General features: G+C 36.0%; 2 protein-coding genes across 5 annotated transcripts; one reads left to right on the top strand and one right to left on the bottom strand.

Moving 5' to 3' along the window:
• Positions 1–511: 511 nt before the first annotated feature.
• Positions 512–5724, top strand: LOC100251196 (protein WVD2-like 7). 2 transcript variants are annotated; one of them, XM_010656738.3, is made up of 12 exons: positions 512–772; positions 1428–2057; positions 2145–2513; positions 2624–2685; positions 2802–2876; positions 4042–4144; positions 4235–4303; positions 4429–4539; positions 4639–4737; positions 4843–4941; positions 5040–5138; positions 5251–5724. In XM_010656738.3, the coding sequence occupies exons 1-12, from the start codon at positions 713–715 to the stop codon at positions 5446–5448; spliced, it is 1974 nt and encodes a 657-aa protein (XP_010655040.1). In that variant the 5' UTR covers positions 512–712; the 3' UTR covers positions 5449–5724. The 2 variants fall into 2 exon arrangements, with proteins under 2 accessions (XP_010655040.1, XP_010655033.1); XM_010656731.3 differs by having other exon boundaries at positions 4039–4144.
• A 59-nt stretch (positions 5725–5783) lies between these two features.
• LOC100246057 (two-component response regulator ORR26) lies at positions 5784–14201 on the bottom strand. 3 transcript variants are annotated; one of them, XM_002267580.5, is made up of 5 exons: positions 13877–14201; positions 8283–8435; positions 7776–8159; positions 7540–7616; positions 5784–7183 (listed from the first exon to the last, which is right to left on the bottom strand). In XM_002267580.5, the coding sequence occupies exons 1-5, from the start codon at positions 14001–14003 to the stop codon at positions 6140–6142; spliced, it is 1785 nt and encodes a 594-aa protein (XP_002267616.1). In that variant the 5' UTR covers positions 14004–14201; the 3' UTR covers positions 5784–6139. The 3 variants fall into 3 exon arrangements, with proteins under 3 accessions (XP_002267616.1, XP_019077291.1, XP_019077294.1); XM_019221746.2 differs by lacking the exon at positions 13877–14201 and adding an exon at positions 11311–11361; XM_019221749.2 differs by lacking the exon at positions 13877–14201 and adding an exon at positions 8636–11333.
• Positions 14202–14394: the final 193 nt, after the last annotated feature.

The raw sequence follows: 14394 nt of genomic DNA, 5'->3' as shown, positions 1-14394 counted from the left end.
CATAAACCAAACATAACCTAGAAGGAAAATAAAAAATTTTATCCAAATATTTATAAATACAATGAGGCTAAAAACCGATATAACTTGTTTATACATAAAATTTTTAGATATTACACCAAGTCTTTCTGAATATGTTTGGAATTGTATTTTAAATAGTTTTTCATTCTTTAAAATAACTTAAAAAGTAAATTTAACAAATTTTGAACTGAAAACAATTTTGTTTAGAATTTGTTATAAAAATAGATTGTTTTTTAAAATAATTTTAAAGCGTTTTAAATTATTTTTTTATAGAAAATATTAATAAATAATTGAAAATGTATTAACTATTTTTGAAATATTGCATTAATCAATACCCTAAAAATTTAAATTTCCAAACAAGGCAACAAAATAAATGAAAAATAGCCGTTGAAAGCACCTCAGGTTCCCCGCTTATAAAATAATGATAATTAAGAAAAGAAAATTTGGAAAATTAGTTTTTTTTTAAAACTAGGAATATTCGCATTAGACCGTTGGGGGACAAGAGAAGCCGTTGTGTGTCCAGAGATAAAAGAAACCTCAAAGGCTCCCTCAAAAGTTGAACTTTTTCTTCACACAGCTTTTGATTCAAATTTGAAGGTGAATAGTGTTCTCTTTCAAGGTTTTCAAGGGAGAGACTCAGAGATCAGAGCGGGGTTTTTGAGGGATTTTCTCAGTGGTGGAAAGTGCACAGAAAATGGGTGAATCTGCTTGTCTCAGAAGATCATTTTCTGACAGTTCCAGTGATCCTAGAATGGTATGTCTGAAGAAGCTAGATTTCAAAATTTTCCCATTGCCAATCTTTCATTTCCGTTTTTATTGATGTGTTTTTGCCCTCTGATTGATCTGTTTTGGGTTCTTGACTTGCCCTCAGTTCGGGTTCTTGATCAACCCTCCGTTGGGTATGCTTGGAAAAGCAAAATTTGGAAATTTTCCTTTTGTGATCTTTCAATTCTGATTTTCTCTTGATGAGTTTAGATTTTAGTTAATTGTTTTGCCCTCTTACGATTCTTTTATTATTAGCATTATTAGTGTTTTGGGTTCTTGAGTAACCCTTAGTTTATTTTGGAGAGTAGGAAATGGTAAGAAAATGCTTCAGAGAGGAAACCTTCTGTGTTCAAGCATTTTCTTTCCTTTTCTGTTTCACTCTTCCCAAGAACCAAACAGAAATTTCCGGGTGTTTGGATTCCAGATCATGTCCATTCTTTTGGGCATTCATTCTTTCTTTTTTTTTTCCTAGCTCTCCTTTCATCATCTTGAATGAATCTTTTCATTTTTCTTTACTATGATATATGCCTTGTAATGAGTATCTGTCAAAATTTTCTCTTCTGAACCAAACAATTATTGGGACTTTCTTTACAACTCTGTGTTTAGCCTGAAACTGATCATAATAATACTGAATTTAATTATAGGGAGATGCCATCCGTGCCCTAGGAGATTCGATCTCATTTGGGAGATTCATGTCTGAATCATTGGCATGGGAGAAATGGTCATCTTTCTCTCAGAACCGCTACTTAGAAGAAGCTGAAAAATTTTCCAAGCCTGGTTCTGTTGCCCAGAAAAAAGCATATTTTGAAGCCCATTACAAGAGAATAGCTGCCAAGAAAGCAGCCGAAGCAGAAGCAGCCGCTAATGATTTTCCGGAACCAGAAGCTTTAGATGAGATTCACAATACCTCCTCAGATGATTTGGACACTGTGAAAGAGAACAGTCACATGATAATTGATGAATCAGAGGGACAAGAAGCCCTTAATACTAATACAGTTGTGGATGAGATCCACAATAGCTCCTCAGATGAATTGGACACTTTGAAAGAGAATAGCCCCATGATTATTGATGAACCAGAGGGACAAGAGGAGGCCCCCAATACTCAGCTAGTTGTTGATTGTGTGGAAAAGATTGAATTGGAAGAGGTAAAAGTAGAGGAAGTAGAGGAAGCAGAACCAGTGACAGTACAAACTGTTATAGAGGAGAGTCCTCGTGCTCAAACTGAATTTTCAGACCAGATTGAAAATGTTGAAGAAGAGAGGATGCCCCTTAAGGTAAATGTGTTGAAATATTCCATGTTTTCTTGCTTGCAATGTGTTATCTCTGTTTCATTTGGCTGCTGCCTGTTACTAATACTGCAGGAGGTTGCTGATGAGGAGAAGAATCTGGCTTTGAGGAGTAACAAGAAGCTAGCCAAATCTTCCTCTAAGTCATCGACTCAAGGCCGAGCATCCAAGCTTGGAGCTTCTCCTGCAAAAGTAACATCCTTGGCTCATGTCAGAAAAGAAAACAATGCCAGTCCAAGCACCAAGAAGCCTGCACCAGATGCTCTGAACAAGAAGAGGTTTACTCCAAAATCACTTCACATGTCGATTAACTTTGCCTCTCTTGCTGGTGAAACCAGCAAAAAGGCGTCTCCTGTTCTTCAAAAGAATAGAAATTCAAGAATTAATGCAATTGCTGCCAAAATAACCGAAGAGAGCTCAACTCCCAGACGAACAACAATTAGGGTAATTGCTCCCCATTCCACTTATACTCTTGCATACATATACTAGTATTTTATTAGGAAATGTATGTACTGCACTGCAAACCTAACATGAGCTTCATATGCAAACTGCAGGCATCCATGAGTGGGATATCAAAGCATACTTCAGCAACAACCCCTCAGTCAGAAAATAGAAGGTGTTTGGCTTTATAGAAGCCCACAAAAATTGGCTCACAATTATTGATTTTTTTATGGTTAGAATTTCTAATATTTTGCTCCTTTCACTTAAAATAGTCAGCTGTATTATTTACAGGACCAGAACTCTACTTGATCAGTCAGTTTCTGGGAACAGAACAGCTGAAGGGAAATGGCAGTCACTCTTGGCAGAGTAAGAAACTTCAAACTACTTCAGTTCCAACAGATTGTTCATGTTTCACTAAATTATAGAGTACAAAGATAACATTCTCTTCACTATTTTCGTCCTCAAATTACTTGTGGGGATGCTGAGGGGGGTGTCCTATCTGATTCTTTAGGTTTGCCCCATTGGGTAAATTTTTTCTCCATCAGACTTCCAATGGTTATGCTAAGTTGCTAACGGTTATAAATGTGTGCTCTGTTCCCTTAGTATAGGGTTTTTTCATAGTCATTGGTGCATATAGGTGCAACTTGGCTAGGTTGGTCATACCTAACGTTAATCCAATATTATGTTTGAGAGAGTTTGAACAAATATTTTTAATTGTTGGATTAGATTGAGTTTTCTCAATCTAAACTCAATTCAGATGGGTCTTAGGCTCTTGGTTTGGGAAACCTGAGCCTGGTCTGGCCTTGGGTTTGCTTCCCAATGGTCACCAGTTTGAGTCCCCTCAGGGCCACTGGAGGTTTACTCGATCGTTAACTTCAGGGCCCCGTGGGATTAGTCGAAGTGCGCGTAAGCTGACCCGAACATCCACGGTTATCAAAAAAAAAAAAAATACCAATATATTATTTATATCATTTCAAATATTTTAAAAAAATATCAAAAATTAAATTATATTATGTATTATTTTATTTTTCTGAAAAGATATTTAGGTTTTATTTATTATTGTCTCAAAATGATGTGTTTTACTATTTAAATGTTAATCAATATAATGCTTTCAACCCAAGTCCTAACACAATCAAACCCGAACTTAATTCCCTATGTTAAAAGATGGGAATGGGTTGGGCTTGAGTGAGTTGAGCATCTTAGGTTAGGAATCGGGTTGGGTTAGAGTTGAATGTCTATTAATTTGGGTTAGACTTGAGCAAGAGGCAAACCTAATGCAACTTGGTCAGGTGCATTAGTATTTTAAACACTCCATAAAAATTAGAAGGATATGTTTGGTACTAGGAAAATATTCCAGGAAATGGTCCTATAAAATTCTCCCACTACTCCATTTGCAGCACAAGAAGATTGATATCCAACACCTTCAAAATAGAGCAACTTCCCCTAATTGTTTCGGAGTTCTTCTTTTCCTGGAAAATGATGAAAACTGTGCACACTTCCATAATTTCTTGTTGACAACTGTGTCTAGCAGGCGACCACAACCTTCAGTTGCATGCGGAAGCAAATCAAGGTCTCCTATTATATCTTCTCCGTTTAGATTCAGGAGTGAAGAAAGAGTAGCAAAACGCAAAGAGGCAAGACCCAGATTCAACCATTCCTATTTATCAGTATTTATGCCTATGAGGATGTCACTTTGCTGATATTTTGATCACTTGCCATGCCAGTTCTTTCAGAAACTAGAAGAGAAGAATGCCAAGGAGGCAGAGAAAATGCAGCTGCAGACAAAATCTAAGGTCAGTCTCCCATGACTCATATTATGTACTCTGCTGTTAAGACTTACCAAATCATACAATCCAATGCAAATAGATCCTATAATGGTTTTCCCCATTAAAAGTTTATAACTACTCATGTTTTGCAGGAAAAACCCGAGACTGATCTGAAAAAACTGCGCCGCAGTATTACCTTCAAAGCCATACCAACTACAGATTCTTGCCGTGAAACAGAATCACCCGGTAATCACATGATGAAGGTAACTAAACCTATCAGTAATCTGGGGGTTTGTTGTCTCTGTTACAGTTTGTACTGTACTCCATGGAAAGATGAAATTCATATTTTCATGATAATGCAGGAGAAAGGTGAGAGCAATCTTAAAAAACTGAGACACAGCATTACCTTCAAACCAGGTTCTTGTCGTGAAACAGACTCACCTGGTAATCACATGAAGAAGGTAACTAAACCTATTTGTAATCCAGTGGTTTGTTGTCTTCATTCATTGCAGTTTATACACTCCATGGAAAAGGGTGACCACATTCATATTTTTCATGATATGCAGGAGAAAGGTGAGAGCGAGCTTAAAAAACTGAGACACAGCATTTCCTTCAAACCAGGTTCTTGTCGTGAAACAGACTCACTTGGTAATCACATGAAGAAGGTAACTAAACCTATTAGTAATCCAGTGGTTTGTTGTCTTCATTGCAATTTATACACTCCATGGAAAGGGTGAACCTTCATATTTTTCATGATATGCAGGAGAAAGGTGAGAGCGAGCTTAAAAAACTGAGACACAGCATTACCTTCAAACCAGGTTCTAGTCATGAAACAGACTTGCCTGGTAATCACATAAAGAAGGTATTATCAGCATCTGTCTTGTTAACTTAGTCATCTGTAATTCTTTCTGCTCCATTCTGGTGTCATCTTGCTTATATGCCTGCCATTGTTGTTATTCTGTAATTTCCTGCAGACTCCACCAACACGGCCTCGCTCCCCAAAACTTGGGAGGAAGCCAACTCCCAATGCAGTCCAGGACACAAACTCCAGGCCTCCTAGAGTGCCTTCATCCAGAACTGATAGCTCCAACAAGCCTGCTACAGAAAAGAATAAACTACTCCTACCAAAGAATAATTCACAAGAGAATGCCTCCCCAAATATCCAGCTTTGAGGGTGCTTTCAAGCATATGTATAGAGAACATATTGATTTTCCCTGCTGGTGAAAGTACAAGCACCATCCTAGAAATTCCATATCTTGGAGACAGAAAATAACTTTGTGATTGCAATTTGTGTTGATTGCTGCATTCAACATTTGCTAGCAGTAAAATTTTGTATTGGTATGTAAGAGTTATAGCAAATTATGTAAAAAGGAAAATAGACGGTTCAACATCGCCATGCATCTGGGTTTGTTAAATGTATAATCAGTATGAGTTTGTGCTGTTTTTGATGCTTAACTTCTACCAGATCTTGAATCATCATTTTCCTAAAGGCAGTTAAAACTCTTGATGAACTCTCAAACTTTCAGGGCTAAATACTTCCTTCACAAAATTTATCAAGGTCAAGGCACATGAGAATCCTCATGTATGGAACCTATGTCCATTTTCATACATACAAATAACACAAATTATACATGTCTCATCTTTAAGAACGGTAAGAAGCAAGCTTATTACGCTTAAATGTATGTCATCATGCCTATTGTACATGTTTCATCATCCATGTCCAAATAAGTTGGGAAGACAACGTTCCATCCATAAAGCTGACTTACTCCACTTCTAAATCATCTACCTGGAAGGAGATAGAAGGAGAGGATCCTTGTTTCATTGATGGATGCCTAGAATGCAAAAGCTGCCAATCGAGAAGGGTCATGCTATGAATAGACCTTGATCCATTATAGGATATTCTGTCAAGTCAGAGAGATACTCATAGTCTAACTTAAGTGGATCATACAAGTGGAAGGGAACTTCAGTAATAAGCTTCTGGTCATGGTAATCTGAAAATTCAATGTTTCGGAGTCCAAGATTCATTGGATTACAGTCACCTTGGAGCCAATGAACTTGCAAGTCCTCTAATGATTCAAGAGCTGACCCACTCCCTGAAATCAGGTTCCTTTGAAAGGATTCCAAATCATTCACACCACTCTGGTTGTGGCCCTGGTTTCTCATATTCAGTGTAATGTTTGAAATAGGCTCAAAAGCTTGAGGGTTTACCATTTGGCACTTTGATTGAACAGAAAACAGGTCAATTTCACTTCCTGCTGAACTTACATTGCTGACATGATGGCTATCGTAACTGGCATACAAGGGCTTGATTTTGGCAGGACTTGCTTTATCTCTTTCTTTTCTGGAAGATCCAGGACTGATGGGTGGCAAAGTAGGCTGCAGGCAATCAACTTGAATATGATGCTGCGGACCAGGCACAGGCAACTGGTTAAAGCTAGTCTCCAACTGAACACTTGGTCTATGTTCTTCCTGAAACTGAGCTTCAGGAACTTTTTCTCCACTCCAAGAGTATTGTGCTGAGATACTTGAATCAAATGCTGCATAGTTTACATCTTGCTCTATTGACCCGAAAGAATCATTGAAACCCATCTGTGAACTTCTGGCCTTCTGAGGATCAGAAGCTTCACCAGTCAACATTTTTTTCTGCTCTGTCCTTGGCAATGAGATTATCCCCTTCAGGTCACCTTCCTGTACTTTTGGATCAATATCAATACTCTGCACAAGTTTCTTATTTCCAGAAAATCCATAACCGCTATTAGCAGCATCATTTTGGTGCATGTTGGTCAAGTTCGAAAGGCCAAAGCTTCCAGTAGAATCTTTTGGTGATAGATCAGAATGCTTTATTCCACCACAAGATGTTTTTAGATCATCTTCCTTTTGAAGTCTGCTCAAGTAGAGGCGGTATTTCTGCACAAGGAAAGATTTCACAATGTGATTCCTCACAACATTTCAACATATTGATCACTGCATTCCTTTTATAAGATCTCTAGAATCATGCCAATGGTCATGGTGTTGGGAAAAGGTCAGTGAAAATTACTCCAAATTATAGAACATACTAATGGAAGTTTAAAACATATCAGGATTATATAGTTAGTTTTATAAAAATAAAATAAAATAAAAATAAAAATAAAAATAAAATTGTGACAAGCAGAGTTCTGCTCGAGAAGCTTGGTACCAGACTGGAAAGGATGCACCTTTTACCAAGCCTACTGGTCAATTACTCTAGCTGATAACATGAGCAAGAGTATCAGAGAGATATTTACCTGCAAGTGGCTAGCCACATTTTCTCGAGTAAGCCATGGCACATTCATCAAGTCCAATATTTTCTTTGGACCAACCTCTGCCAAGCATACAGTACATATTAATGCCTCTGAACAAACATGATATAGTAGATGACCTCTATGTAATTGAAAACCAAATACCCTTTCTAAAATTAAATATAGAACAATTTTTAATTTATGATGATTACTAACTACTGAAAGTTGGAGTATATACTCACTATCAAACCCAATCTGATTCACCGCTCTGACAAACTTTTGATGAAGATCAACTGACCAAACAACTCTAGCTTTCTTCACAGAACTAGGGTCACAATGGTCTCTGTCGTCATGCTTGTTCTCAGTATCTTTTCTTTTCTTCACTGAAGTAGGATCACCACTTACCAAGTACCCATCATCAGACTGTTCTGGTCCATTTCTCATAATTTGAAAATCATCAATGCTTTCATGACTTTCAATGTCTCTCACCTCATTGATCTTCTTTCTGAAAACATGTTGCCATATGTTTCGGAGTTCCTTCATTCTTATAGGCTTAAGAAGATAATCGCATGCACCATGCTGAACACCTTTCATTACCCTGCTTGTTTCGCCGTCAACAGACATCACTATATGTTTTCATTAGATACAACTCATCAGGAAAATAAAGGTTTTGATAGGCTCTAGTAAAAAACAAGACAAACTGACATTCAAGATAAAGATTCCAAAAAATCTCATGATAGAAAACTTACTAATTACTGGAAGATCCATCTCAAGCCCAACAAGCTCAAGAAGTTTAAAACCATCCATGTCAGGCATGTTAACATCACTGATTACAATGTCATATCCATCTTTTCTTTCCCGAAGCAAGTTCAAAGCATCCCTTGCCAAACCACAAATGGTCACTGAAACACAAAAAAAATAATAATAATAAAAAAAAAAGACAGAAAACATTAGAATGTCAGAAAAGTGCAGAAATTAGGTACTACCATCATGGTAAGTTGGATGGTAAAGCTAAATATGCAAGTTTTTATTAAACAATAAAAATTTCAGACATGATGCAGAGTTAACTTCAGGAATTTGAGGAGATAACAAGAAAATGCACCCTTTCAGAGAAATGATGCAATTGGCCTTTTTCAGGATCAAGCTTCATTCCTTCATGCAAAGCAAGCATTGGTGAAAGAAACATTCCCATAAACTGTAGGAGATGACTGTATGTATGTGCCGAGTGACTCAAGCCAACAGCCACCTTGATTGGAGATTTCACAAAATAGCAAAGAAGATAGCGCAATGTCCTTGATGTTTTCCAAAAGTAGCAAGACTAGGGCAGGAGTCAATTTTAAAAGCTGAGGTGCACCATTAGGAAATAAGACAAATAATATAGAAGGTTTATCATGCACTTTGGCAATGAGCAAGTAAGGGTCCTTGACAGCATCTGTGAAAAATATGATACAAGGGATTTAAGGTATTTTTCGATGATATACGATACAGCCCTAAATAGAGTATCAATCAGAGCCAGGTTTATGGAGCCAGTAAACAAGAGGAATGGAGGTGAATCACAATACCATGTAGAAGAGAGGAATCAAAATCCTAGTGGGAATGGGATCTGATTTCCATGCTAATGAATTTTTTATTATCATTCTCATTCTAAAAAACCATCCAAATATATTAATGAATGGAAATGGAAGTGATTTCCCAATCCCAGAGTCTATTCCAATGTTCCAAACATGACCTAAGTGGGTAGGTTCAAGCCCATCCTTGTTGAACTTGGTCAAACTCAAGTTTTATATTACCTCAACTAGGGCCGTCCAACCTTGTCTTTTGTTGGTTTGGCTGAGCTTGCCTAAGTGCACTAGTTCATTAGCCTAATCTTTAACATATTTTGCTTCAATATTCCAGCCTTTACCAACACAAATTAGTGAAGGACACTCCAAATGCTTAGTCAATTCTTCACCATTTCTTGCATTTTGCAATGTTTGTTAACCCTTTGCTAAAATCTTCTTTAATATAAGTTTCTGGGTATATTACAGCATCTCACTACATCTAAGTTTGTAATCAAGGCTAGCTACTCAAGTTGGGCTTGTCAAGCAACCAAGTCTGAATTTTTAAGATTGAGCTTGGTGTCCTCAGGTCAGGGAGATTATCATTAAAGCATTGAGCTTGAGCATTGTATGAGTAGCTGTTTGAAAAGGTTAAAAATTAAGGAACCATTCCTTATTCCATCATGCACATATACCAACAGCTCAAGAGACTAAACTTTTACTGCTATTAAATTATGTTCATTCCATTGTGACTCGTGCAGTTGTGCAAGGCAGGATGAATGGAAGTGCTTGGGCATATCAACCAATGGAAGTCCTTTGTACACAAACAAGGATTTGCTAACTTCGCAATCTTTCACTATGAAATATTTAATATGACAGGATATGAGCAAAAGCATTACTCATCCATATGTGAAAATATTTGTGGAAAAGTGATGCAAAAGAAGTTACAAATTACACCAATAAAATACAGTAAATACTAATCATATTATCATCCCTAATAACTTAAATCATTGGCAAACTACTAATATATGTTATATGCAGAAGCATAATCCTAAAATGCCTGTAAAAGAGCAACAAAAAAGCATCTAGCTGGACTTATGGTGAAGGTACATCCCTGGGTCAGCTGATCACAAAATGATCGTCATAACCTACCTTTTACAAAAGGCACGTGGTGCTAGAGGTGCAAACTGCTTATTAGTTGGCTCTGATTGATCATATAGGGAACTTCATGATCCAAAAAAATTGATACTTATCCCATATCAATTATATGTAAAATTGACTGGTCCAGATCTTAACTGACATCACTAGAATGCAATGACTAGGTAATACACTAACTGAAAGACTGGATATGGTGGTTTACTGCTTGAGAACCCAGCAACTTGACTTGTAAGTTTGAAGCTTATTACATCAAATAGTCCTCCTGTTGCTCACTTAACTGGAAATTTAAAGTTGAGAGCCCCTTGATCTTTTATCAATCTGATTCAACCTTTGAAAGTTAAGAAGCTGATTCCCATGAAATGGTTGAAGTCTAGAACATGTACCCATGAACCGCTGATGATTAAAAGGTGTCAATAAGCCATATAGACTAGAAGATTATAGACCAAAACTTAGATAGTTACCCTACATGGAGATTAACAAGAGAAAAAAAAAATCCACAGCAAGAGCTTGATGTTTTCCTCTTTCAATTAGATAAAAATCACAGCAAAGAATCAGAAGAATGAACCAACAAGATGGAAGTATACCATACAGCACCCACAACAAGTCATGAAAAGGCAAGAGAGGGGAAAAGACTTGACAGGATAGAAAACATATAAGAAAGAAAATAAGACGATGCCCAACCCCTCAAGCAGCCCATACTACTAATGAAATCTATGAAAGAAAATCTCTTAACTAAGAAAACTTCCTCTGTCCAAGTAAAAAAAAAAGATATCAGCACAAATCCTTTAAGCCTGCTTTCAGAAGTTGCAATCCCTCAAATTCTACAATTCAGCTCCTTGAAGCCACCAGACATAAAGGGGATATCCTCCATTCATTTATCTGTTTCACCTAATGAACTTGGCATGCCAGCTTGCAAGCGCTCTCTGACAGGATGGGCTAGACATTAATATAACTAAAGAATTCTCATGAGGGAGAGGTAACACAACAAAAAGGAATCAACCAATCGCATCTTCTCATATTTATATAGCATTCTCGATGATAAATGATTCCACATCAGCATGCAATGATCAAGAGAACTCACTAATATCTTGCATTCATGAACCCCCAGCACCTAAAGAAGCCTTCCCAAGTAGATGCTTCAGTAACAGGAGAAATGCAAGAAAAACAAAACAAAAATTATTAGGACCCAACTAAACATGATTTCCTCCACTTTATCCTACTTCCGCAGTAATAGCATCCACTGATTGCATATTTACCTTAAAGTGGATGGTATAAACATGAACAAGGCTCCATAATCCTTTATCTCATGAAACTGGAGCCTTCTTTAAAATACTAATCATAAAATAATAATGCTCCATTTGGTTCCGAGAAAAACGAGAAAAAGAAAAGAGAAGAAATTTTCAATCTTACATTTTTGCTGCTTTGTTTTCCCAAAAAAAAATGATAAACTCACATCAATTCCCAAAAATAGCTGTATCAGATGCTAGAATTGATTGAAAGTTGTCTTCTCAGTCCCAAATAACAAAAAAATACGAGATTCAGAATTCTGATTTTTTCTCTCTCCCAAAACAATTCATTGGGAACCAAACATACTTATCAAATTTCAACATCAAATCATGGTCAAAAGACCAAAACCAATACCAATCATTACATCAATGCTCCAGTTTGTTGCTTCAAAAAAGGAGAAGAAATGCAACTAATGTTTTTGAATCCCACATTTCCCATTATTTTTTAATGAAATCATGAAATAACAACCACCAATTAACTTACCCCTAACACTACTATTTGGCTTTAAGTTTTAAAAAATCAAAGAGGGAAAAATCAGAGAGTTCAAAAGTTTTCTTTCATTTTCTCCTCCTCAGATTTTCTTACCCGCCAAATACACTCTAAAACATGGCAGCATCAAATCATGGCCACATAAACTTGATACCCAAAAAAAAGGCAGACATATTTGCATCAATAGTTGAATTAGATGAAGGAGTTGATTCAAAGCTTTTGTTTCTGAGTCCCAGAATAACAGGAAAACAAAAAGGGAAATACCAAATTCAGAATCTTAACTCTTCCTTTCCCAACAATTTATCTGCAATAGGACAAACCTTAAAATGAAAGATGAAGCATACTTCATCAAATTCCAGAAACCTCAAACCACACCATAATCCTCTGTTTGGATGCTTAGAAAATGGACAACAAGACAAGAAACTAAGAGCCCATTTGGAAACATTTTCAAAAAACATTTTTTGATAACAGTTTGTAAAAATAGTTTTTGATTATTTTCAGGAACAAAATTATGTTTGCGAATTCAAATATGACAAATAGTTCTTTTTTTTTTTTTTGCTCATTCTCCAACAAAATACTATGCACTTATGTACAATACAAAAGTTTCTAAAATATTCTCCATATTTTCAATTGTTCCTCAAAACATTATGCAAAAAACAACTAAAAACACCTAAACTTTGTTCTAAAAAACAGTTTGTTTTGAGAACAAATTCTCAAAAAACTGTTTTTGTGAGAAATTTGCTGAATATGTTTTCCAACATAAAAAAACTGTTTACCATGCTAAAGAACAAAAAAACTGCTTTCAAGTAGTTTCCAAACAGGACCTAAACATTTTCAATCCCACAGTTCCACTATTTTGAATGAACTGAGAAGACAAAAGCATCCATTTAACTTGCACTAATATTATTATTATTATACTTTGATCTTCATAACCCAAAAAAATAAAGAATGAAGAAATAGATTTGAAAATATTTCTTTCATTTTCTATACCTCAGATTTTTCTCTCATTCAAAAACTTTTGTTGGTTTAATAAAGTCAAAACAAAACCATTGCCACATAAAACACAGAAAACCAACCAAATGCAAAATAATCACCCTAATACCATAAAATTTTCACAAACCAAAAATGATAGATTAAAGACTGCAAATTATGTCACAAACCAAACACACCCTAACATAAACAGATGATAATTGCCACATAGAATCAAAATCAAAGCATAAAAAATAGACAAAATATCAACATGACAAAATAGTTGTAATCGATGCAGAAGTTGATTGAAGGCTTTGTTTTCCCTATCCAGGATACAAAAAATAACAATTCAGAATTCCAACTTTTTTCCTTCTCCAACAATTTAACGGCACCAAACAAGCCTTAAAAGTAAACAACAAAACATACTCTTCAAAATCTGAAAACCTCAAACCAATACCAATTTTAATGCACTGTTTGGTTGCTTAAAAAAACGGAGGAAAAGAAAAGAAACTATAATCATTCAATCCCAACTCCCACATTTCCCTTCACTTTGAATGGCCTGAGAAAATACTAAACTCCGTTTAACTTAGCCTAGCACTAGTATTTGGCTTCAATTTTCAAAATTCCTTAAACAACAACAAAAGACCATACATAGATTCAAAAATTTTCTTTCATGGTCTCTCCTAAGATTTTTCCTTCATGCAACGACTTCTGTTCCAGTTATGAATGTGAAAACACAAATAATAACCCGATACCACAAAAATTTCACAAACCAAAAGCAAAAGATAAAAATTTTTCCTTCATTTTCCATTCTTCAGACTACTCAAACACACCCTAACACACAGTAACATCAAAACAATAAATAAAAAAACCCAGAAAAAAAAATTAAGCAAAATTTAAACCTTCATACAAGCACTTCTTGAGCATCTTTTCAAGGATTTTCAACCAAGTGGGGTCGTCATCGACCACGAGAACTCGAAGACCAGCCGGAAAGACGTCGGTCCGAGGCGGGCAAAAGGCACTGTCCATGGTGGGATCAAGACCCTACTGCTGAGACTCTTTCTGATGAAGATTGATCAAGATTACGTGTTGGGTTTTAGGGCATAAATAGGGAAAAATTAGACCCAAAAAAAAAAAAAAGAGAGAGAGAAAGAGAAAGACAGTGCGGAGTTTAAAAATGAGTTAATGGGGTTTTATGGCCACCAGAGAAGCGAACAACGAATATTGGCGCCGGCTGGCTAACGGTCCCTATGGCGCACGTTAGCATTTTCCTGGGCTTTTTTTCCTTTTTTCTTTTTTTAATCTTTATTATTATTATTATTATTATTTAAGATTTTTTTTTCCTTGTTTTATATGCCTTATTAAATGAGAAATGGATTTTAGAAAACAAATGGAAGGTGGTGTTTATGGTACAATTTTA

This window comes from Vitis vinifera, chromosome 1 (genome assembly GCF_030704535.1).
Source record: "Vitis vinifera cultivar Pinot Noir 40024 chromosome 1, ASM3070453v1".
In the NCBI taxonomy this organism is placed as follows: Eukaryota; Viridiplantae; Streptophyta; class Magnoliopsida; order Vitales; family Vitaceae; genus Vitis; species Vitis vinifera.
Note: the sequence above shows the minus strand (reverse complement) of the source record. Positions and strands in the feature narration are given on the sequence as shown.